The sequence below is a fragment of the Limanda limanda genome, chromosome 20 (genome assembly GCF_963576545.1).
Source record: "Limanda limanda chromosome 20, fLimLim1.1, whole genome shotgun sequence".
NCBI lineage: Eukaryota > Metazoa > Chordata > Actinopteri > Pleuronectiformes > Pleuronectidae > Limanda > Limanda limanda.
In genome coordinates, this window is record NC_083655.1 from 14,439,372 (window position 1) to 14,464,673 (window position 25,302).

Genomic DNA, 25,302 nt, shown 5'->3' on the forward strand with positions numbered 1-25,302 from the left:
AAGAGCAACAGAGGAAGTGATGGAGTGATCATCCTCATCCTCATCATCATCACCATCAGAGGAGGAGAACCTGCCTCTGACTCTCAGACCATCTCCAGTCTAAGGAGCCTGAGGAAGAGTCATGGTGAGTCCCATTACAGCTTACATGATAAAAGATAACTGGCTCTAACTGTAGTTTTTCACAAAGTTATCCCTTACTGCAAATATAACTTCTGCCATGATTTAAAAGAAACGCTGGAGACTAAAGAGACGACGACAGTAGGTAACCATAGAGTCACATTGAAAGGAGAAAGCTCAAAGAATTCATAGTAATATACATTTTCCCTTTCTGTGCATTGTATCTTTATGGTGTAATGTAGGGCTGTATGTAACAATTATTTTATTTTGTAATAAAGTGCTGATTAGTTAATTAATTATCCTATTTATTGTTTTTTTTCTATATGTTGAGTAAGTTTCATGGAAACTAATTTTATATATTTGAATGTCCAAAGGTTTACTGTCACAGACGACCGAGAATATTTACATTCGAGAAGCAGCTCCTAAAGTAATTATAAAAATTGTTGCTCATTAATTTGACTGAAAACTTTAATGGTCCAATTATTTCAGATCAACTTTACTGTTGCACTTAAATAACATTATATCTGATCTAAGATTCTTACCGTTACTGGTTAATTGGTTAATTAAATTAAATTGCATTCTTGATGATATTCTTCCTCCATCCTCCTGAGCTTCATAATCTGCCTTTATCTTTAAAAGTTTAAATTGTTTATGCTTAAACATCAACATGTTTATGTATAGTATAGTACATTTAGAAAACAAGGCAATTTAAATTGTTTTCACAAAATATGAAAGAGTAAAAGTAACAGTACAGTGTAAGAAATGGGTAATATTTGATTTAGAGGAAGGCTGTGGAAAGTCTTTAGTATCGATTTAAAATAACTAAAGAGTTTCAGCATGAAAACGAAACGTTGCCCTTCCAAGTTTAGTTTGGTCTCTGGGGACAGAAAGCAGACCTGAGGAGTCTGGATGGTTCGAAGCAGATAACCATTTATTTTAACAGTAAACCATTCAGAGCTTTATAAACCAACAGCAGGATTTTGAAGTTAAGTCTTTAACAGACAGGGATCCTGTAAAGAAGTGAGAGCTCCAACGACATGATCCACTTTTCTTGGTGTGAGTGAGGACTCCAGCAGACTTGTTTTGACCAAATTCTATTAAATTTTTCAAATATTTACCATATGAACCACAACTTGAACACAGGACAGTTAAGTCAAGTTCCTGTCCCTCCAGACAGGAACTTGTTGGCAGCTGCCATACATTCTAAAAAGGAAATAAATGGTTGCCACGAAGTGGTATAACATTTACCGGTGGACCCCTTGATGGTATATCTCATTTTTCAGAGGTGGATATGACACATGATCCAATGACTGTATGATGGAGGGAGAGCCTCCTTCCATTTGACCAAAATAAGCCTTCAGGCCAGCAGAGAGTTAAAGGCCATTATATTCATATGCCCCATATTGAAAATTGCTTCCACTGGAGCCACACCAAGCAATACAACAATGAAGATGGGTCTGCTGTTTTTCCACATATTCTAGAGAGCATCTCAACGATTGATTTCCAGAAATCATGCAGAGCAGCATCATTTTGATGATTCTCTGGTCTCACTCTGCTTCTGAACCCTTCCAGATGTCTGATGCCAGGGTTTCCTCCGTCATCCAGGAGTGGGCGAGCTCCTACTCGGGTCAGGTGAACCCAGCTGTCGCTTCCTCCGGCCAAACAGAGGCCTCCGCTCAGCTGTCTCACATGGAGATGATGCCGTACGGCCAGGCTCAGGGAATGCTGAGGGAGGGCGGTGAGGACAGTGTGGCCGAGCAGATGATGGGAATGTCCTACCTGCCGTACTCCACGTCCTGCCTAGGCCACTCCTCGAATGCGGCGAGCAACAACCACCACCAGAGCCACGCCAGCACTCAGCAGGTGACCCAGAGGCTTTTGGTGCACAACTGATAGAGATGTCTTTGTTCTGCGATCACATGTGGAAAGAGTGTTGTCTGGGCTCCCTAGGGTCCTTACCATTATGCTGAGAGGCTGTGGAAGGATTTTGGATCATACCCAAATTTTGGGGGATTGTCCAAAACTGCCAAATTTTAAATTAAGAGATAAGACATTTTTTTGATTTATCTTTGAATTCACTGTATAATATGTTGGGATGTATAATGAACAGGCAATACTTACCTTCCAAGTCTACAAACTACGGTCAGCCTTTCTGTTTTCAGAATGCATATCTCGCAGTGTTGAATTTGGTGTGATTTGGACACGAGATACATTCAATATAAATAAACTTTAAATATGCAGGTGGCTCTGTAGCAGTCATTGGGGCTCTAAAGTGTGTTTGTGACCCCCAGGACTTCTCTCCCTTCCTCCTGCCGACCCTGAGGCCCCCGCAGAGCAAGAGGAGCATCAGCAAGGACAGCGCTGAGTACCGGCAGAGGCGCGAGAGAAACAACATTGCCGTGAGAAAGAGCCGGGACAAGGCCCGCAGGAGGATCCTGCTGACCCAGCAGAGGGCCATGCAGCTGCAGGAGGAGAACCAGAAGCTGCAGCTGAGGATAGGGCAGCTGACACAGGAGCTGGACACTTTCAAACACATCCTGTCCCAGCGACACCCGCAGGGGGCCGAGGAGGGCACTGCAGGGGGGTCAGGCATCTGAACATCTCCTTCGCATCGACATCTAGAGACGAGAAAAAGCACATAACACTGGTAGTACAGTAAAAATACTTGGACTATAATAGAATATTTAAGTTTTCTCCTGTTGGCCAATGTAGCCCATGTTTATGGTAGCTGTAAAGACAAATTAAAAAAGCCATAAAGAAAAGTAAACACGTTTTTTTGTTTGAGACTAAAGAAAATGCATTGATTAAGGTGTAGATAAAAATTATGGTTTGGACTGACTCAGAAATGTATGTTGAGGAAAGTTTAAAGGTGCTTGCAACAAAATTACAGTAATGTGATTACTTTATTCAAAGTTAAATGTAATTGTTAATATTAGGTTTTCCAAAATTAAAAAGTTAAGTTGTTACAAGTCAAAAACTTTGTATGGTCTTTATGACAACTTCTTTCAGCTTGTGTAACTGATTTGTTTTGTGTTTGTCTAAAAAAAAAAATCCATTTGAAACAAAATCAATATTAAAGGTTTCAACTAACTAATCGTAAATATTATTTGAGAAGAACAGATTTTTTTTAAGCTATAAGAAATTACAGTAATTTTTTCAAGTTGACACAATGAAGACACCATAGATCCTGAGTATTGTTTGAACAGTTTCAGCTCTGCCTGATTACAGATGCTCAACAGTGATTGGACAGAAGCTGTTTGAGAACAAAGACGGCATTTTATTTTTTGAAATTGCAATAAAACAGTTAATAAACAGACAAAAAAAACCCTGAACATTTGAACCTTTTTTGGGATAAAGAGGGATTTTGTCATGGCCTCTGTCTTTCTTAAACTGTAGCTTTGATCCTGTACACTGGAGCTTCTGAGGGAACCTGCAGTGGATCTGAATATAATGCTGTAACTAAATTCACTGTAAACGCAGTTACCCTGAGAACGGGTTTATATGATTGCTGAGACTTTGCCGTGGACGCACTCTTCTGAGATTTGGTTCAATCTTACAAACATTGCCTCATCCCCATCTACCTGATACTTCAGCTGTATTCTGCGTGTAGTTGCCCAACAGGAGTTTCACAACGATGTGCGGTTTGCCGAGGATTTAATGAAATCTTTCTCTATAAATATATGTATATGTAATACTCTAAGTAGGTGTGGGATTACTTGAAACTATTTTTGGATCTGTAAAGATGTCCCTTTCATGTTCATGAATGTGTTTTATAAATGTATGATAATACACTGTTAAAGCAATACTTTGCCATGAATCTTTTTAAATAATAAATAAATAATTGCTTCTGCTTGAATGAATGTAGTTTTTTTCTATGTTTGGACAGATAATCCTAATTTAACATAGAATGCAGCTCACAGCCTTCACAACCATGTGGCTTGAATTCAAAGAAGGCGTGATTATGCTTCAATGCCCCTCGCCAACTCTCCCCTACATCCTTCATTGGGGGGTGAACAGGCACCTGTCACGTCATTTACCAAAAGTTGTCTACCCACAGAAACGGACGTCACGCCGTGGACCGTTGTGCACCAGCGGTTTCCCTTTGTGGGATGGGCAAGATTTCGAAACAGCGGAGGACGGGAGGACGAGAGCGGAGAAAGAGATAGTATCAGTGTTTGGGGCTGCCAGGGCCTTCCTGTGGCTGTGATGTTACTGAAGGGACAGAGAGATAGGGGGTGGTGGGCTAGAGAGGTGGGTGGGGGGGGGGGGGCAACACGCACAAAAGACACATTTTGTTATTTTAATAAGTTTTGCTCAAGTTTTTAACATTTGGTAAAACATTTTCACGCTGTGGAGGAATAGACTGACTCACAAACAATTCTTTGCCAAATTTAGATTTGAATTGTTGTTTTTTGACCTTTAATCCAAGTTGAGTTTTAGTGCCTGTTGGGCAACAAAAGACCGAGTGAAGGGACGCGGATACAGATGTTCACTTCTGTTTTATACAAATGTACTTTTTTCACTCGATGCAAACTGAGCTGAACTGACAATAACGACATCCCAGCAGCTCACACAGTCGACGGTTTGATCAATCCAAGAGCAGCTACACCTCATCTCACTTTTCATTTGAGGGTCTGTTCTAAACCTAATGGGCACTAGCATGTTGTCTTGTCCTGTGTTAATGATTCGTATACATCAGAAGAATTATTCCTTGTCATTAGTGTGTCCTCCTCAAACTGTTCTACAACATACTGACACTTTTTTATTGTTTGTGTGCTGAGCTTTTTATTAACAGTCTATGGTGCAGAGTGAAGTTTGAAACTTCCGCATTCATCCTAACTGGCTCATCTGCAGTGAAGATTTTAGAGTTAAAGCTTTTCTGAATTTGTTAATACTGTTCATGTTTGTTGTTTACATACAAGATTAAATGATTAACTTAACTTTTTATGTGCATTGCATGTCGACTATTTCAGAGGTTTGTTGAGATCCAAGTATGCAAATGTTCCACATAAAGGCTCAATAATTCTGCCAAATAAGAAGTATTACAGCTACAAAACAAACTCTTTGCTTTTAAAGTGATTCCATTAATGTGTCTGCCATGATGGAGATCAGCATATTGCAGTATACAATAGACAGACCAAGTGTGAAGCCAAAAATATAAAAAGTTCACAACTTATGTGTTTCACACACAGACAGAGATAAAAACAGAAGGATGTTTGTGGAATCATCGGGTAGATTATAGAGAGTACAGATTCTGCAGAGATAACCTGTTTATTTGTAACGACAAACTTAACTAAGGAGTTTATAGGGAACAGAAAACAAAACACTCTACTTAAACTTGTAAGGTGCAAAGAGAGTTAACACAAATCCTGAAGCCTGTTTCCATGGTAATGAGGCGATGAGCTACAAATACATGATCCCACAAATCAGCTAAAACTTTTTGTCGCTTCAGTGATCAACTCTTCATTTACTCAGGAGAGTGAAAGTGTGACTCTGGCCTGCCTGCACTCACACAGGCACATAATGAGTTGTTGTGTGACCGTGTCTGTTGAAATGTCCTGTAGCGCCGTGTGGGGCAATTTGTGGTCCTGGGACTGCAACATCTCCACAGAATGAAGAAAGACTGTGTTTCACCTAATCCCTTCCAGGTTACTCAACAGCAGCAGACCCATGCGAACCCCACCACAGCCCCAGTGAAGCCGCTCCGCTCTTGCAGCTGCCGTGTGAAGCTGTTTTTGTTGCAGCCAGTCGCAGCTCTTGTCTTCAGACCAGAGACGGATCGAATGGATCAAGATCAATTATATCTTATGATCAATCAAGAGTCCAAATAACAGAAACAACTTTTTACCTTCATTTCGACACTCTTGCACTAAAAGCCTCACAATGAGAAACAGCACCACTCAGACGCCAGCTCTCAGAGCATCAGTTTCACACCAAACAAACAAAATGTTTTCATGAAAAGGAGAAATGAATGAGAAGAAATAACGCAGTGATGTGAGATGCTGTTCAGAGGCTGTTGAGCACTCATCACTTCACACTTCTTTCTGTTTTTGCAAGTAAAGTGATTTAAATGATGATGTGTCCAGATTGCGTGTAATCCTTGTACTAGTGTGTGTGTGTGTGTGTATATACTTTAAGAAGGTGAGAATTTGAGCCTGCAACCTACAAAGTGAGGACTTTTGGGGAAAAGTACTATATTTTGGATTCTTCACTTTCTGACCCAATTTCAAAGGGCTGTTTGAGGTCCAAGGGCCCGGTAACACATATACCAATATTCCAGAGGCCTCCAATCTTCAGGAGAACTTGGGTGTATTTCAAAAGCCAAACAGACGGAGAAATCTCAATAATACTGTGTTGTCAATGCTACAGTTTCCTTTATGACTTTCAAGATACCAGCATAATAATAATAAATAAACATCGAGAATCAGGACAATAAACATTAAAACACTGTGCAAATTTTTTACACAGGAGCTTCAAAATTAGTTTGGCGGTTCACCGACTTGGATGAGGGAGAATATTCCTCTTTCATTCCCACTCTTGACTCTGTTCTATGTTACTTTGGTGAGTGGGTTCGATCTCCTGTGAAAAGTGTGTGTGGATCTGACTGACAGTCACAGCCAGTGACTGTATATAAAGAGGTTGCAGCCAAGGATGCTGGCAGTCGGGGTTCTAAAGGGGCCCTAGCACCTCCTATTGGCCAGAGGCTGTAACAGCAAGGCAAATAAAACCAGATCAATAAAAAAAACGGTCATATCTGGAACAGGTAAGATTGTAGATACCAAACTGGTATATGGTGTTGTTGGCTGTTCAAGATAATAAGAAAATTTGTGATATTTTTGCAGCGCTGCATTTGTATGAGGTTTTTTATATAGATTTTCTCACAGTGCTCCCAAAAATGTCAAGAAATCTTAACAGAGTTTGATGGGTTTGTTACAACAGCTCTTCAGATTCAGGAAGCAGGGGATTGTGGGTAACATCCACTAGTGACTGCAGTGGCTTTTCATTAAAAATTACATTGTTGAATTTCTGCAAACTTTTTGACACGTAGGCATCTGCTGTTCCAACAATAGCCCACATGTTACCTTTGCCTGTGATCCTTGATTTGCTAGTCCCGGACATAAAACACATCCTGCAAACAGTCACCTATCCTATAGATAAACTTTGCTTGTTTTTATCACTGCCCCTTATCCACAGACACGGTCAAAACCATATACTTTCTTGGTAACATGCAACATTACCGGCCTATCTGGCTTCCTATTTTAAATGTAGTTCCTTTTGAAGGGTAGTGCCATCCAGTGGAAAAACTTTGCAGAGCAATAGATATCACAAACGTGGATAAACAAATGCATGAATGGCTCTTACAGGAACTATGCAGTCAGAGCTCCTGTCAACTCAGTGATAATTGATAAGCTTTGATTTTCCTCCACATAAAATCGCATGAAGCCAAACAGAATGAATCACCACGTGTGGCTGCAGAGGGCGCTGTTGTTCAGTAAAAGTTATATGGTGTTGCTTTAATCCAGACTGCTATGAATCCAACTGTTACATTTAGCTGCTGTATGTGGAGCGGAGAAATGCTGATAAAATGTGAACTGTTTAATAATCATGATAAAAACATTGTGTACCTTTCTATGTATGGAGACGCAGTGTATGCCACATATTCCGGTGCTGATCTATGATTTATGGCTTCTCCTTGAGGCTGAGGACTACGTGTAGGCCCTCTGGAGCAGAGAGCTCACAGAGAACAGAGGTCTCACCCTGTCGCTGATTCTGTGAACCACCTCTACCATCACTACCAACCTGCTGTGTAAAAAACTGTTGTTACAACAACCTTTGTACGACTGCTGCAGTTAAATAGAGCCATGCTAGTGATCTTTGAGAGGGAGATACACTAACCATTGTATGACTTTTAAAATTGCACCGCTCCTTTCATAGATTAAAAGTAAAACCAGTATTGCTCCCAATGGACCACGTGCACCAATTTATCTCACAGGTTCAGTTTAATGTAACTGTGTTAGGACTGGCATCTGGGTATAGAGTGATGCCATGCTAGTGGGGATTAGAGAGCTCCTGCCTTTATTAGGACTGATGTGGGCAAGTAGAGCTTCTTAATTGTCTGAGAAGTGTGACTGCTGTTTTTCTCCAGGCAATGCAGATTTGGAAAGAAAGATGGCTTTTGTTGTCCTGTGGGAAATCTAATAAGGTTTCTTGTATATCTAGTTGCGGCGGAGCTCTGTCCTGATCCAGATTGATGTATTCCCTGTAGCCCAATTGCAAAGAAAAATATCATTGAGGATTCAGTTTTTTTGTTTCAACATATCCCGGATGTAACAATAACATTTCGCTTCAGGAAAAGATCCAGCTGCCAGATATCCTTACCTGTCTCACTTTTTAGTAGGGTGCAGGGTAACCTAAACTTGAATAATAAAGTAAGAGGGTTATTTCCTCTAGGGTATTTGGTTGCCAGTTGATATGATCAACTTTTGTTATTTTTCCCTTATTGTAGATTTACTTGCAGACAGCTGCTTTGCCTCAAATACTGGCATATGTGTCCACTGAGATTCAGTTTGCCATACATCATCTGTTGTCGTATACTGTTGTAGACACACACACACAAACACACACACACACACATCCTTGAAAGCATTGTAGAACGCCTGAAGGGTGGTGGTCACAGATTGTTGGCTTGTTTTTGTCCTTGCAGCCACTGTGTGCACATGCAGTGGTTTTCATGAGGGTCTGCGGCAGTGGGCGGACGGGCCTGATGGGAGCACCGTGACGTTTCCCAGTGGCTCGATGAGCGGTTTGGCTTCTGTTGAATAACAGTTGACCGATACAAGCAGGGATGAGTTGAACAAATTCTCAACCAGTGCATCAGCCACACCTCCCAATGCAAATAATGGAAGGAAAAATCTTTTTCTGTCATGTTGTAAATGTATGCAAAACTAATGTTCAGCTCTAATAAAAGTATGTTTTAAACAACATTTAACAAGTTAGATTAGCTTCAGAAAATGAAACAGCAGCTCATATGTTTGGTTTTTATATATTAGCTGCTTATTTTTCTAACAACTAATCATGTAACTTACAAATTATTTCATCTATAATCTTTTATAATCATGATATGCAACAATATAACCTGAAACAGCAGAAAGTACGAATGCATTTCACTACCGAGTGATTCATCATTGCGCGGAGACGATCTTCGGCCGCTGTGACACGAGGGGACGTCGCTCTGACGGGTTCGGCCGAACACTGCCGAAGTGAGCCGGAGCACCTCGCACCTTCGATCGGGCTCCTCTCGGCTCCTCTCCGTGGCACAGCGGCTCTTTGACCGGGGGAAGGACGCTGTGTTTCCCGGGGCTGAAGTCTCACTCTGCCCGCTGTCTCACGGACAGTGTGTGTAATGTCGGAGGACGGACAGCAGGACTCACGCAGCAGCAGTAGCGGAGCGACGTAGCATCCCCACGTCTCCAGGCGGCGGAGGGTTCGCTGGGCTCGGCTCCGACAGCAGCAGCAGAACCCGGTGTCCTTTGTGTTGGTCCGAGGACACGACGACATGTCTGCGGGACAGAAATGTCTTTTCGTGTGAGGGACGGAGCGTCCTGGCGCTGAGGCGCGGAGGAGACACGGTGACTGCGGAGAAAGTGCCCCGAGTCCCCGCTGTGCCCGAGCCCGCGATGCTGGGATAACGGCGGCGTCTCCTCACACATTTAACGACGTTTGAGACGGTGAGTAACGGCCATGTCCCCCAGAGCTGTGAGGGCAGCTGGGGGTCTGGACCAGGGGGTCTGGACCAGGGGGTCTGCCGTCCCGGTCCAGCTCGTTCCAGCCCAGCTGCGAGTTACATCACCGCTTCAGTCGGTGGCTCGGAGAGTCTGCACCTCCACAGAGAGCAGGCAGCCCCGGTGGGCTCCATTCACACACCCCCGTGGCAAAGCTCTTATGTAACCCGATGGGATTCCTCTCTGTCAGGCTTCCTGTGCAGGAGACACACAAACACTGGAATTCGTCCATGTGTCCCGCACAGGAGGCTGCTGAGGACCGGGGTAGGGCCAAGTTAGACTGCTGGGGACAGGGTTAGGACCATGTTGGACCCCTAGGGACAGGTTTCAACTATTAGGGACAGGGTAAGGACCAGGTTAGACTTCTAGGGACAGGTTTCAACTACTAGGGACAGGGTAAGGACCAGGTAATACTGCTGGGGACAGGGTTAGGACCAGGTTAGACCCCTAGGGACAGGTTTCAACTACTAGGGACAGGGTAAGGACCAGGTTAGACTGCTGAGGACAGGGTTAGGACCAGGTTAGACTGCTGAGGACAGGGTTAGGACCTGGTTAGACTTCTAGGGACAGGTTTCAACTACTAGGGACAGGGTCAGGACCAGGTAATACTGCTGGGGGCAGGGTTAGGACCATGTTGGACCCCTAGGGACAGGTTTCAACCACTAGGGACAGGGTAAGGACCAGGTTAGACTGCTGAGGACAGGGTTAGGACCAGGTTAGACTGCTGAGGACAGGGTTAGGACCAGGTTAGACTTCTAGGGACAGATTTTGACTACTAGGGACAGGGTTAGGACCAGGTTAGACTTGCAGGGACAGATTTCAACTACTGGGGACAGGGTAAGGACCAGGTTAGACCCCTAGGGACAGGTTTCGACTGCTAGGGGACAGGGTTAGGACCAGGCTAGACTTCTAGGGACAGGTTTCGACTACTAGGGGACAGGGTTAGGACCAGGTTAGACTTCTAGGGACAGGTTTAGACTACTAGGGGACAGGGTAAGGACCAGGTTAGACTGCTGAGGACAGATTTAGACCGCTAAAGACAGGGTTAGGACCAGGTTAGACTTCTAGGGACAGGTTTGGACTGCTAGGGACAGGGTTAGGACCAGGTTAGACTTCTAGGGACAGGTTTTGACTACTAGGGGACAGGGTTAGGACCAGATTAGACTTCTAGGGACAGGTTTCGACTACTAGGGACAGGGTAAGGACCAGGTTAGACTTCTAGGGACAGATTCAGACCGCTAAGTACAGGGTTAGGACAAGGTTTAGCCTGCTTAGGACAGAGTCAGAACAAGGTTAGACAGCACTGGAAACGGTAACATGCATTGACAAACGTTAGCTGCTTAGGTAAGGCGAAGACATTCTTGGACTCTGCATCATATGTGCACTGACCTGTCATGTGGTTCAACCTGTGCAGCAAGTGGAAGTTGATGTGGACACAGTCAGGAGACGTTTGTCTGCAGAGGAAAGGGTTTCAAAAAGGTTAGACTGCTTAAAGAAGTGTAAAGGACAAGGTTAGTCTTCTTAGGGTGGGGTTAGGACTGGGTTAGACTTCCAGGGTGGGGTTAGGGCAGACTGGGGCTGCACTGTATTTCCTGTGCACCGTCAGCTGCCAACAATAAACTGTTTGACTTCAGGTTTCAGACTCCAGATGTTTGGGTTCAACATCTGTGGGAGAGGGTTATTCCTGTGCTGTTCAATATAAAAAGTTGTATATAAATTTAATAGAACCTCACTGCCTTTGTTGGTTAAAACTCTCAATCAGATCGGTCAGTGATGCTTTGAACTCATGGTGAGTTTGGTCACAGGATTTTAAAAGATATTGTCGGATGTCATGTTTTCGGCTGAAAAGCAGTACAAAAGCTCAAAGATATTAATCTTCACTGTCACACAAGGCAAAGAAAAACAGCAAGTCTTCACACACACACACACACACACACACACACACACACACACACACACACACACACACACACACACACACACACACACACTTAGGGTGTGATCATAAAATGTGTGTACTTAAGTTACTCTGTTTGGACAGAATTATATTACAAAAACAAGCTCTTGCTGTATGATACAGTATTTAGAATTTTGTTCAGTGAATTATATCTATCGGATGATGTCATTCTGTCAGAAAATGTAGTGATATATTAGAAGCTGTAAATATAATAAATATAGCATAAAGTTGAATTGTCCTGAAACAGGTAGATGTACAGAATAATTGGTTTTAGTTGACATTGTGTTTTTTACAACTTGTAAGCATGTAATGTCAGATCTTTGGAGGCTGCTGTATGTGTGAACCCGTCAAGAAGGGAATCTGTCCTTTCCATAGACTTTATATAAAGATGGACAATGCATTTCCATGTCCTCCCACTGTCCAGAAATTAAACCAAAATATCACAGATGCAAATGCAGCCATCTTGAGCCAAAGACGTTATTTGGAGCCAAAGTCTGTGCAGTAGTGATTCAGTGATGGGGCTGCGGTATCTGGCTTGACCAATGGGAAGTCAGTCTTAGCTGCCAATCATGATGTTTCACCCCAATTGTATAGCATCAAACTACTAAGTCAAATCAAACGTAACAGAACAATTTACATTTGTAACAGTAGGAAACAGGTGTCCCTGCTAAATTCAGGTGTTGAGTTCATTACATTACATTACATTTCATTTCATTTAGCTGACGCTTTTATCCAAAGCGACTTACAATAAGTGCATTCAACCCCGAGGGTACAAACCAAGAACAACAAGAATCAAGAAAGTACAAATTCTTCAAAAATAAAGCAAAACTACAAAATGCTATAAGTAAGTGCCATTTAAGTGCTACTAAATTGTTAGTTTCAAAAATTGTTTAATTTTTTTTATCCAAGGTATAGTCTGAAGAGGTGTGTTTTTAGTTTGCGGCGGAAGATGTGTAAACTTTCTGATGTCTGGGTGTCGATGGGGAGCTCATTCCACCGTTTAGGAGCCAGAACAGCAAACAGTCGGGATTTTTTTCAGCCATCGATGTTATGTCCCTCTGTGAAGGGTGTTAATATGTCCTGGGACACACATCATTCCTCGATGGGATCATTAAATATTCCTTTTCTTCCACAGACCTCTCCTACGTCTCTCCCCTTCTACGAGGGAACAAACCACTAAGACCACAACGACCTCACCCCTCCGACCAATAATGACGTCCCCGGACTCTCCCCCGCTCGTTTCCCCTTCTCCATGCCCTGCTCCACCTCCGTCCGTCCCCTCCTCTCCCGTGCCCTCCTCCCCAGCCCCGTCTTCCTCCTCCCTGCCCGCCCCCCCCTCGCTGCCTCCCACGGGGGAGGTGATGGTGCTGGCGCTGGGCAGGAAGAAGCAGAGGGTGCTGATTGCTCTCACCATCCTCCCCAACCTCTTCCTGGCCTTCCTGCTCTCCTCTGACCCGCTCATCACCCTCTCCCCGCCTCACCACTGCCACCTGCCGGGGCCGCTGCCGTCGCTGGAGTTGCTGAACGCCTCGCTGCCCTGGGAGAAGTCGGAGCGGCTTCGGGACAGAAGGAACCAATCCCAGTGTAAGCAGTACGTCAACGGCAGCCAGTCAGCAGTGGTGGACTGTGTGGCTGGCTGGGACTACAACGTGACCGAGGGGCTGAGGAACAACATTGTCACAGAGGTAAAGCTCCAGCTCCTTGATTACAATCCGGACCTTGTTCGCTGTCTCAGCTTTTTGTTTGTGTGGGCTTAAGTTTGTTCCTCTTTTAATTGTCCTGCTGAGTGTGCAGTCTCACTTTTTGCGATGCTCTGCTAAACTTAAATTTGGCCGCACATAGGTCTGGATCCAGAGCGGCTCCTCATCAGCTTTTGAAGGACCAAAGCAGTTTTTTAAGTTACTAATTGGCTTTTCCTGGTAAATAAGTGCTGACCATTTTGCAAAGAGTAACAGCCTTGGATCTTGAATCTTGCTTTAAGCGCCTCTTATCTTTGAGTGAAGCGTTGTTGTGGTTGTTTAAGCACCTGGATCGTTGTGAAAACTCCTTCTTCTTGTAAGAGGTGTGTGATATCCCTGATCCCATTTCCCTACACTTATCTCCTGCTGTGGTTAAGAAGTGATCCAGTAAACTCTGCTGCTGCTGTTTTCCCATACACACCACCGCTAAATTATAGAATTACCAAAGATTACAGATAATTACGTTATACTTCTATCAAACCAAAATAGGTATAGGTATACACTGTTTTTTAGACCTGACTTAACCCGCTACAAAGGTTTTAGACTCTTTTCCCATTGCCCTTAGAGGAGTTTGTTTTTCAGTTTTTTCCCCTGGTGCATCACATTCAATGTCGCCGTAAAGTGAGATGCTAAAAAAAACTCTCCCCTTGCCAATCAGATCCAGAACTGATTTAGCTGGGAGTGAATGGCGACTGTATCCATTCCCATTGCAGACAAAAGCCAAATGTTAGTGTGGGTAGGTTTTGATCAGTTGAAAAGGGGCTTGGGCTCGGAATTGCCAGACTATCTTTTTGCGTTCATGAATGGTGAGATGTCCAATCTTCGAGTCGAAAAAAATACGCACAAGCCGGCTCATTGGTGTAGTTTCCAGGCTTCGATTATATATAATAAAACAAACAGGGTTGTGTTTAGTTTATCAGTATCCACTCACACAAGCATCAACTCGCTCTGTCTGCATTTTTGATTTAGTTTCACATGTCATGTAGGTTGGAGTTTGAGCCTTTAAAATTATTGAATGGACTTCCCCACACTAGTGGATGCTGTATGTTTATGCCTCCACAACAGCAACAGGCGCAGTCAGAGTTGTGATGGCAGTGTGAAGAACGCTCACCCATTCATAAATGTGAGTCTAACCTACGTCAGTGTGGTCGTGAAGAGATATGATCCAGAGATTTCACTGATATCTGACGCAGGTCTGAAATATCAAAGCTCAGTAAAGGGAAACTGTGGTGATTTTACTCTTGAGCTGCTGGGGAGTGCAACTGAACAGGTTTTAACAGTAGTAAAATGTTTTAGTGTCTCCAGATTGTGTGTGAAGTCGGCAAAGCAAAATACCTGTTGCCATCTCTGCTGCAGGCTCCAGGGTGTATTAGAACCGACTAGCACAACACACCACCCGACTGTCAGAGGTCCAGTTGCAGTGTTGGTAATGTAGGCACCGGGTTACAACAAGGAAGAGGATACAAGCTCATCCTGTGTGTAATAGTGCTAAACACGTGCAGAGCAAAACAATAAGAAAAAGCCAGTGAAGCAGGTTGAATAATACTCAGTGACTCATTCACAGTTTCGCCAACGTCACTGTCGACCTGACACAAAGAGACTGTAATCTGCGACACGTCTGCAACACGTCACTGAGGAGAACCAGTCTAGCCGTTCAAATGAATGGACTCCGAGGTACAGGATCGACTGAGGAGTCATTCTATGGAATTGGATCAACAACAGTTTGTACTTAATGGGGATGGAACACACACAGGAGCAGAGGCTTTGAATTCCTTGCTCAAGGGCACCACAGTAACCGTTTATAAACCAGGGATAAGGTTACATTGCCACCTGACCACAATTTTGCATCTCTTAACTGTAGTTTGCGTTGAGTATTACTTTGCCAGTAAATAGTTGTTGTTTCTCCTAATATGGTTTTTGCTCAAAAATACACAATCCCTGTTATGAGAGGATGAGGTAAATAGAGGGAAGTATAATAATAATAATTATAATAATAATAATAATAAGGCCGACAGTGGAGCTCTTGTTTATACAAGACATTAAAGATTCCGTCTGACTCACATGTCTTTTCTGGTGATACCAGGCACGTGATAAACAGGAATGATATGCTGATGCATTATCAGTTTGTAGACTTCTTGTGCTGGGCTTGACATTTTGACTTGCATGGTCAGTGTAGAGAAGCTCACTCATTTCTTTTCAGAGCTGGATTTCATATTGAGACCACTGGATTGGTGTGATTACTGTATTCAGCAGAGCCTGGGCAGCTGCTCACAGTTTTCTTCTAAAGGCAGGGGCTCCGTGGATTGTGTGTCTGTTTTTATTTCTGCGAATGCTGACGTAGGAACCACACCCAGTCGTGAATTCTACGGTATTAGGTCAGTTTGCTGTTTATCCACCCACGCCACTGCAGCTGAAGATACAGAAATGCTGCCATGGGAAGCATTAGCATGTATCTGGAGGAAAGGCATCTGTGCTGACAAAGAAGAAGAAAATGATAATCTTCTACATCGCTCAGGCAGACAAGCACGAGGATGCTGACATACATCAGACATGGGTTTTTTGCTGTCAATAATATCTTTTCCTCCCTTGCTGCTTTGCTCTGCACTGCTGAGCTGGCTGTCTGAGCAGGAAGCAGGAAGCTCTCTGATCAGTTTCACCACTCCTGCTGATCAATAAATACTCCACTGAACATCTCTTAGCTAATACTCTGAACATAATTCTTACTATTTTCTTCAGATTTGATAGGATTTGCTGCAGAATATCAGGATAGATATTTGTGATCCAACAAAACTGTGGTGGTAGCATTGTACAATGGTAGCTGTATCTCTCTGGTGTGTTTGTGTGTATCGGGGCTTAAGGGGCAACATTTTGAATCAATAAACAGGACACTGCTCTGTTTTTAAACGAGGTCTCCATCAATAAATTGTTCTGTGCAGTGATTTGTTTGAAATTTAATTTGAGATCAGCTAAACACAAACATTTTTACATTTTCTTAATAGAGTGTAACAGTGCCTTGCCACTTTGAGAGCGGCTCTGATTCCGGAAGTACATTTTCCATTAATTTCTTCATTGATGTTCAGAAAACCTTTAAAAAATTATTATTTTAAACCTGGACGCAGGCTGACCAGCTACGAGAGGAGTCGTGACCATAAAACATTTGATTTGGATAAAGAATGGCAAAGGTACAAGACAATGTACGGAATTATTGGGACAAATGAACCATACATTTCATACACTTAAAATACCACAGATTTTATTCATGTCTAGTCGTCATCTCTCCTGTTGCTCTCAAGTGGCAGCGAGGCAGCACTCCTTTCAGATGACCTGGACTGAGAAATGTGAAAGGAGGAAGTGGCTGCTGATTGGTGCTCAGGCTCAAAACCTGTCTGAGGGGTTTCCAAGACTGGTTTGTGTTCATTTTCCCTCCTGTTGTCCAAAGCATTCCACCCACATTAGCACTGAGGGATGTTGTGCTGCCACTCATCTGGAGCACTGCTGTGACTCAGTGCCTCAGCGACCTGACGCCTGATATCATGTGGCAGGATTTTATGTTTCTGTGCACGGGCTCCGGCCATACAAGGCCTTTTTAAAAAAAAATATATCAGCGGCCCTCTGCTCTCCCTCTCTCTTTCCCTTCACATCATTAAAATCATTTTGCTTTCAGCAGGCCGCAGACAGCGACATTAGCAGAGCTCAGCTGTTCGTGCTAAATCAGTGGGTCGACTTAATGTGATTAAAACTCACATCTGAGAGCAGATCTGTGTTTTTTCTGTTTAACAGATGTGCTGACTTTCCCTGTGTGTGCATTGCTTTAGGATACATGTGACCAGACTGTATCTAATGCTGCTGTTACTACCATTACTGCTTCTGTGGCTGCTTGTACTACTAATAATAACAGTAATACACTACTGTACTCTGACTATTATAACCACACACTCCGTTACATCACTTGCTCACATCTTCCTGTATCATGAGTCTAAAGAAGGTTTAAAACCGTGTCTTTCTCTCAGCCTGGGATCTAATCTGATCTAATCCAGGCCTGTTGACTCCATGACTGTTGATTATTATTTACCAGTGATCCGAAATAACCCACATGGAAAAGCCCTATACAGAAACATTAATTTGTTCCAGTTTCATCAGCAGCGTTTGTTTGTTTTGTTTGTTAGCAGGATTATGTAAACACGGCTGAATGGATTATCACAAAACCTGGTGGTTTGGGTAAATTTGGTGGTTTTGCTTAATCAAATCTAACCACTTTCTGTACCGTATCAAAATGTTGTGATATTCAACAGGTTCATCGATTTATCTTTAAAAAAACTCAAAGGGTGATTTAAAAAATCTAATTATTCTCCTGCTGCTCCTGATTCTACCTGATGTTTACATGACCACTCCCCCCTTTTCTTGTCTGTTTGTGCTCTACAGTGGGATCTGGTGTGTGGTCAGTACTGGCTGGTCCCTGTGGAGGAGGTGTGTTTCATCCTGGGCGTCCTCACAGGCTGTCTGGGTCTGGGCTTTGCTGCAGACAGGTAATACATTTTTAACACCCACATGTAGACAGTAAAATTTGACATTTAGTCGTTAGTGTTCACAGACAGGTTAACAAGAGGAAGATCGTCTTTGCCTGCAGAGGAAGACAACTTATTATCTTTTGATGTTGGCTAGGAGACTTGGGACAGTTCCCCTGTTGTACCAATGTACAGGTGCAAACTTTCCCCATGAGGATGAGCAGCTCAGATAATAGGATGTTTGCCCAGCTACCACTTTAGTAGTGACTCAGCAGTATTTTCATGTTCAACAAATCAGGTAATCCTTTGTAATACCTTTTTAACACCAAAATTGGCAGGTATACCGAGATTTTGAAACGTGGGTAAACCTGCTAAAAAAAGCAACTGAATATAGCTGTCTCGCCAAATTTGCGCATTCACCCGGTTTTCATCGCTGCCATTTAAAACCCGTGTCTACTGCAGAGTTATTTGATCTGGGAGTGAAAGCTTATTGTATCAATTCCCATTGCAGACAAAAGCCAGATGTTAGTAGGTGTTGGTGGGTTTGTTGACCAATGGGCTACACATCCCTAAGGATGAGCCTGGAAGTTAAAAGAACAGTTCGACATTTCAGATTCTGCAGGTCCTCCTGTCAGATTTGTTCTTGAACTCAAAATTGAATATAATTGTGTGATTCAGCATTAATAATTTTTTTCAATTTAATTCATTTATTTTATTTTATTGAGCCATTCAATTTCTTTTTACTCTTGATTAATGTTAATGTTCAAATGAAATTGCTGTAGATTTACTGTGACTGCCAGTGGTTCCACTGTGAGTCAGCAGCCGCTGGCCCCCAGTCGACAGGAAGACAGATTTAGTAACATGCGCCCCTAAGGGCATCTCACTGGGGTTTCCATCACAGACAGTTTGCTACATACACACTGTGGAATATATTACCAACCAATTGACTGCACATAAGCAATGAATGATATAGAAGTAAATAATAAAAAAACATTTCTAAGCGTCATTATGCTGGATTTTAATACGTCATGCTCGGGAGTCGCCCTTGGATCACCCCAAGTATTTTAGATAACTGATATAATGGATCTTGTTTGTGTGTGTGCTGATTGAAAGCCACACAGGGGAAGCTGTATTTCTGGGGGCATTGTGAGAGAGATGGTGCCAGCTTAATCAGCTAACAGCCTTCATTAATTTGCTGACCAACTGAGCAGAGCATCTGTTTGTTAAGACTGGTGCATTAACGCTGCCTCCTGGGATGCACAGAGAATAAAAGGGAACTGTGTTAATCTGCAGCTTGGAAACAAAACTGCTATACCTACACGAAGCTGGAAACTGGCAAATCATCACTCAGTTATATCCGTCAGGAAGTTGCCGTATTTGTTGTGAGGTTTTCTTGTCACACTGTGTTGTTGTATAATAACACAAGTGCGTGTGAGTGATAAGGTCTTTCAGTGTGCATGTTTGTGTCTCTGCAGGCTGGGCAGGTCCAAGACTCTGCTGACCTCCCTGACCCTGTCGGTGGTGTTCGGGGTGCTGGTGTGCGTCTCTCCGTACCCCTCCATCTTCATCTTTATGCGTTTCTGTCTGGCGGCTGCTAGCGCGGGAGTCTACCTCACGCTGTACATCACCCGTGAGTATTTTGAAGGAGGTACCTCTGATACACACCTGGTGCAGGAACTATCTTGACTTTCAACTATGAAATCGCAGAAGGACTGAAATCAATACATGTGGATATAACCATTTACTTACATGTTGTAGATTTGAGCTTTAACAACAAGACAAAGTGATTAATTCCAAGTAGAGGACAGTTTTAACCCTCGGAAAATGTACTGCTGGCCAATCTTAAGCGGCTGCAGTATATAGTTGTTTGCATGATCCTATTTAAATCTATGTATCTAGAGATATTTAGAATCTGAAGTATGTTTGAATGTTTATTGAGCAAAAAGTAATAAACATATTTATTATTGTATTAAAAAAAATGTAAACATTTCAAGACTTTTTTAATTTATTATGATTTATTGACTTAAATAACCTTTAACATAGCTTGTACAGAGTTTAGTTGTATGAATGTTTGAAGATGACACAATGACATCACAGTTAGTGAAAGTACCAGCACTAGTAGACCATTGTTTGGAATATAAATAAGTCAATCTGTGTTCACTCAAAGGTCGTTTGTGATTCGCTTACTCCTGTAATCATTATGGATTCATAAGGGTTAGAATTGTTTTGCAGCACAAAAACACATTTCATTATACTTCTGTAGTATAACTATAAGGTATGTGTATTTTCGGTCCATCCACATGCTCTTTGCCTGTGCACAATGGCAGATATAGTATGCTTCAGTTTGCTTTCAGAGCCCCCACCACCCCTCTAATATAAGGTGTTTGTCTGTCAGGTCTGGAGCTGTGTGAGCCCTCTCTGAGGCTGGTGGTGACGATGCTGGCCGGACTGATGACTGTAGCTGGAGAGCTGCTGCTGCTGGCCGTGGCACTGGGCTGCCAGTCCTGGAGAGGCCTGCTGGGAGCTGGGGCCGCACCGCTGACACTGTTCCTCTGCTACGGGTACGAGTTTGAAGTCTTTGACCTGAATCAGAAGCATTTTCTTTTGACTGATGTGTTGGAAGCTTCGCTGGATTGTATTAATCCAGGTCCCCTCATCACCCTGAGCCCTTCAGCTCATGTCGGAACGCATCAGGGCCAGTTTGTTTGAGGTCTCATCTCCCTGTAAGGCCTCTGTTTCAAGATATGCTTCCATTTCAGTTTAATAATCAAATTAACAGAGATTATAGAAAGATTACTGGCAATGAATTTCAGGTATTAAAAGGATGGAAGAAAGCTGGATTAAGAACTAAAGACCCACGCTGGTTATTTTCCATGTCGAAGCAGCAAATCTGGGTCACAGCACAACATGTGTATATGCTGTTGATGCTGGGTAAAGGTCAGCATAGATCGAAAAGTATGTGAGGCTTTTATTTTGTCTGTGCTCTCCTGCAGCATTCCTGGAGTGTTTCCAGAGTCCCCTCGCTGGCTCCTTCTGTCAGAGCGATCTGCAGACATGAACTCGTTCAGCGACAGGAGAAACTCCAACAGAGACGCGAGGGATGACGAGAGCTTCACAGGTATGTTCGTGTGCAGCGACGGGTTTACCTCCTCATTCTGCTTCGTAAAATGAGAGCGATTGTCAGTGCCGGCCTGAATACACGTTCAATTAATCTAGGGTGCATTATTTATATGTTCGGGTATCTATCACACACCACATCACAACCAAGAGCCCCTAATGATGATCAGTTCTAACCCATTATTTATTTAAGGCTCAATAACATTGGACTTTTGATGGAGCACAATGACCAACCAGCCGCTACATAGCCATCTGAGCTGGATGTTCACTCGACAGTTTACATATAAATGTTGTGAGTCGACGTAACTGAACAGTAGCTAAAAGCGTCAAACAAATCTTCCACTGTGTTATTCCCTTGACACTACTTCACATTACTCTGCGATGTTACTCACATTTGTGATCAGACTGCTGGAAGGCTCCAGTAACCTGGGATTTGGGAGCGGAAGTATTTTGCTGTCAATACAATCACAGACTCTAAGCAGACAGATATGCATTGTGGTTAACCCAGGGTTTCTGCTAAATGCAGCTCAACACTTAAAAATGATTACCACCGCTGCTCCAGGGTTAGGGCAGAAGCAGAGGCTGTGTTGCACTGTACTGAGTATCCTGCAGGAGTGTCCTTCCTCTCCACTTTCCCACTGAACTACGCTCACTCTACACAATAAACCCCTACACTCAAAGTTATTAGGACCCGTACAGTACTTTAAGTTCACTTTCTGTTTGTTTAATCTACACTAGAATACATAAACCACCAAACTATAAACTACCAAACAAAATAAAAGTCACAGAGCTCACTTGCCACAAACAACATGAGACCTGCACTGCCAGGACGTAACAACTTAAGTGGACGGGAACGATCCAGATTCCAACCCTAACCCCCTTCAAACCAAGAACCTACTTGATAGTAATAACCACTGCACCACTTCATAAAGGAATGTGCATATAAACAAATAAATTAAATGTAATTAGACATTTTTTTCTATGATTCAGGTTCAGTCGTAGGAGTTGCAGTTGTTGACCAATGCCCAATGAACACTTAAAATGTAATTTCCATTTGGTTACTATAGATAGTTTGTTATAAAAGCGAATATGGGTTCTTCCTCTACTATGTTCAAATGAAGTGACCTGTTCATGTGCTGTGTGTGAATCGATTGAGCTGGTGTGCTCCTGACATTGACTGTGAGCTATTGATTCCAAGAGAAAGCGGCTCACGTCATTATTCTCTGTGTTATTGGACTGTTAATAAAAAGAGAAATGCTGTAGTTGTCCTGTTTGTGTTCTGCAGAGCTGGATTCAGAGCCATCCTCCTCCTCACGCCCCCACCTGTCCTTCCCCGAGCTCTTCCACAGCAGGAACATCTGGAAGAACATGTGTGTGCTCGGCTTCACCTCGTAAGTCCTCCTGCACCGTTGTCATTTTTTTTTTTACGCCTCTGGAAAATCATGGCTGCTCACTGCGTGTCCTTCCTCCCTCAGGTTCATCTCTCATGGCATTAGTCACTGCTACAGCTCGTTCCGAGGTGACGTCAGAGGCACCGCCCCCAGTTTCTATTGGATGTACCTGTTGCCTGTGTGCGCAGGCGGCGGCGCCTGGCTCCTGCTCTGGGCAACCGTGAACAGGTGCGGTCGCCGCGGCATCCTGCTCCTCTCCATGACGATGACAGGGCTGGCCTCTCTGATCCTCCTCGGACTCATGGAGTGTAAGTGGGCTTTGGTTGGCAACAGGACGTTGTTTTCTTCAAGGACATCTTGAGTTAAATGAAGAGAGCTTAATAGTCTGAACCGACAAGGTGGACCCCTCCTCTAATGAACCCCCCTCTGCTTTTACCTTCATTCCAGTTAGGACAGAGGGAACCAAGACACATCCTTGTTCCCTTAGTGAGAACTGGAAAGAATGTACCCGTGGTCTTAACATTACTCTTTGTGCGTGATGTTGACCTTGTGTTTCACGATTAAAATCACACCTGTCGTCTTTAGTCAAGGTGCCTTCTATCTCTCTATGGAGAAACACGCTGTCTCCCCCATGTGGCCATTATTGAGCATGACATTGAGTTTATATAGGACACTGCAGTGGCAGCAAAGTCAAAGCTGGGTCAGTTCTTTTTTTAATCACTTATTGTGGGCTGAGGGGGGTGCAGGAGGTTTTAGGTGAGTTACTCTTCTACTGAACGTCAGTGAAGGAGGTTTGAGAAAAGCTGAGGGAGGTTGATTCAGTTCAAGTCAACAGGCATCAGGATGTATTATCTGAAACTGAAACGTAGAAATGCTGGACTTGATCAAGGTAATGCATCATCACTAATGGGTTCCCCCCCCCCCCGCTCCCTTCTTCCTCTTTTCTTTCAGACCTCAGTGAGACTGCCATCACCATTTTCTCAGTGCTGGGTCTGTTCTCCTCTCAGGCCACCGCCTCACTCTGCATCCTCTTTACTGCAGAAATCATGCCCACCATTATAAGGTAGGACAACACACACACACGCACACAAACAAACACAAACTCTGCACAAAAAAGTGGACTCGGATAGTTCTGCAGAAAAACCTCTTAAGGTGTAGAAGGCTTGTGGAGCCTGCTCAGGCTGCCTGCATGAAGAATACAGTCAATCATTTTCTGACATCTGGAAATGTCTCTCCATTAACCTGGATCTGTCTAATACGAATAATAAATCAGTGAGCTGTTGAGGTGCTGGTAGTTGGTCGATATTTTCCAACCTTAATGTTACACTAAGCTAACAACTCAATTTTCTCCTCTGCGACCTTTGGATCCTATTGTTCACATGAAGACAGCATCTTTGATATAACTGTTATTAAATCCAGAAAAACAGTGTGTTCACAGATTAACGATGCTAACACTTAAAACTGAATCTGGATAAAGTGTGGTAAATCTGATTGGCGTGTCTGTGCAGGGGCACTGGCGTGGGCATCATACTCGCTCTGGGCTGCCTGGGCCGCCTCAGCTCTCCGCTCATGGACCTGAGGAACCACTACGGCTACTTCCTGCACCACGTAGTCTACTCGTCTCTGGCGCTGCTGGCCGTGCTGTCCATCCTGCTGCTGCCCGAGAGCAAGAGGAAGCCGCTGCCACAGACGCTTGGCGACGGGGAGCTGTACAGACGCCCCCCGCTGGGCAGGAGGAGGAGGGACCACGTGCCGCTGCTGGCGACGCCCAACCCAGAGACCTAAACGACCCAGAGACAAGAGGCGTAGGCCGTGTAGTGTTGCAGCGTTGTTCCTGCAGAGGAGAAAAAGGATGGAGCGGTGCAGAGACTTAAGATGGATGGAGACAGAATGAGGTCGAAGCTTCCTGTCTTCCCGACACAGGCTGATGGTTCAGCTGCCAATATTCTACATCTTCATCGTTCTGTTTCCTGTCATTTAGACGTGTTTGAACGTGTTTGAATACACTCCCACACACACCATCCTTTCTACATCATGACAGACCCCACACAGCAAGCTGTTGGCTGCTTATTACTGACCATCCAAACACATCGAGGAACTGAAATTATTCTTTGTGTAAACCTGCGTAGACTGTTTTTTTCTTGTCATGTCTGCTGTGTATGACGAGACAAAATCTGCTCAGAAGTGTACGAAAATAACACAAAGGTGGATTTTGTCTACTTCTTTTTAGCTGACACTCCAAACAGAGTAAGACTCTGTTCTCTGATGTCTGTGATAACACTTTAGGGGCTGTGGGTGATACATGCCGTGTAAATACTCTAGACTTAGTTTCTTTAACTTAAGCTTGAGTTTTGGAAACTGTATGCTATGCAGTGGAGAAGCAGTGCAGAGGAGTTTGTGAGCTCAAATGAGCTATTATCAATATTGAGATCAGAGGCAAATAAGCAGAACAAAAAGGCCTTTAATCAGAATATCATGTTCGAACCACCGAATCTGGCCTGGAGCCAGCGATATTTATAACTTATGTTGTTAATAAGCATAATTAATAAATTATCCAGAAGCTGGAGGCTTTTGGTTCTAAGCTAAATACTGTTAAATTGGGTTGAGATGACGTGGCATGGAGGAAAAGTAACATTTTCTCCGGCCCAGTGACTGTCACAACATTCCTGTCTGCATGTTTGGAGAAACTTGAAG

At 43.5% G+C, this 25,302-nt stretch overlaps 2 protein-coding genes across 2 annotated transcripts; both read left to right on the forward strand.

Moving 5' to 3' along the window:
* Positions 1–1,689: 1,689 nt before the first annotated feature.
* On the forward strand, positions 1,690–2,714 carry cebp1 (CCAAT/enhancer binding protein (C/EBP) 1). The gene is made up of 2 exons (XM_061094315.1): positions 1,690–1,980; positions 2,409–2,714. Exons 1-2 carry the CDS (start codon positions 1,690–1,692, stop codon positions 2,712–2,714), a joined length of 597 nt encoding a protein of 198 aa, XP_060950298.1.
* A 10,317-nt stretch (positions 2,715–13,031) lies between these two features.
* Positions 13,032–24,729, forward strand: slc22a17 (solute carrier family 22 member 17). The gene is made up of 9 exons (XM_061094147.1): positions 13,032–13,541; positions 18,018–18,121; positions 19,576–19,730; positions 20,496–20,661; positions 21,094–21,218; positions 22,503–22,608; positions 22,693–22,916; positions 23,560–23,671; positions 24,117–24,729. The coding sequence occupies exons 1-9, from the start codon at positions 13,068–13,070 to the stop codon at positions 24,391–24,393; spliced, it is 1,743 nt and encodes a 580-aa protein (XP_060950130.1). The 5' UTR covers positions 13,032–13,067; the 3' UTR covers positions 24,394–24,729.
* Positions 24,730–25,302: the final 573 nt, after the last annotated feature.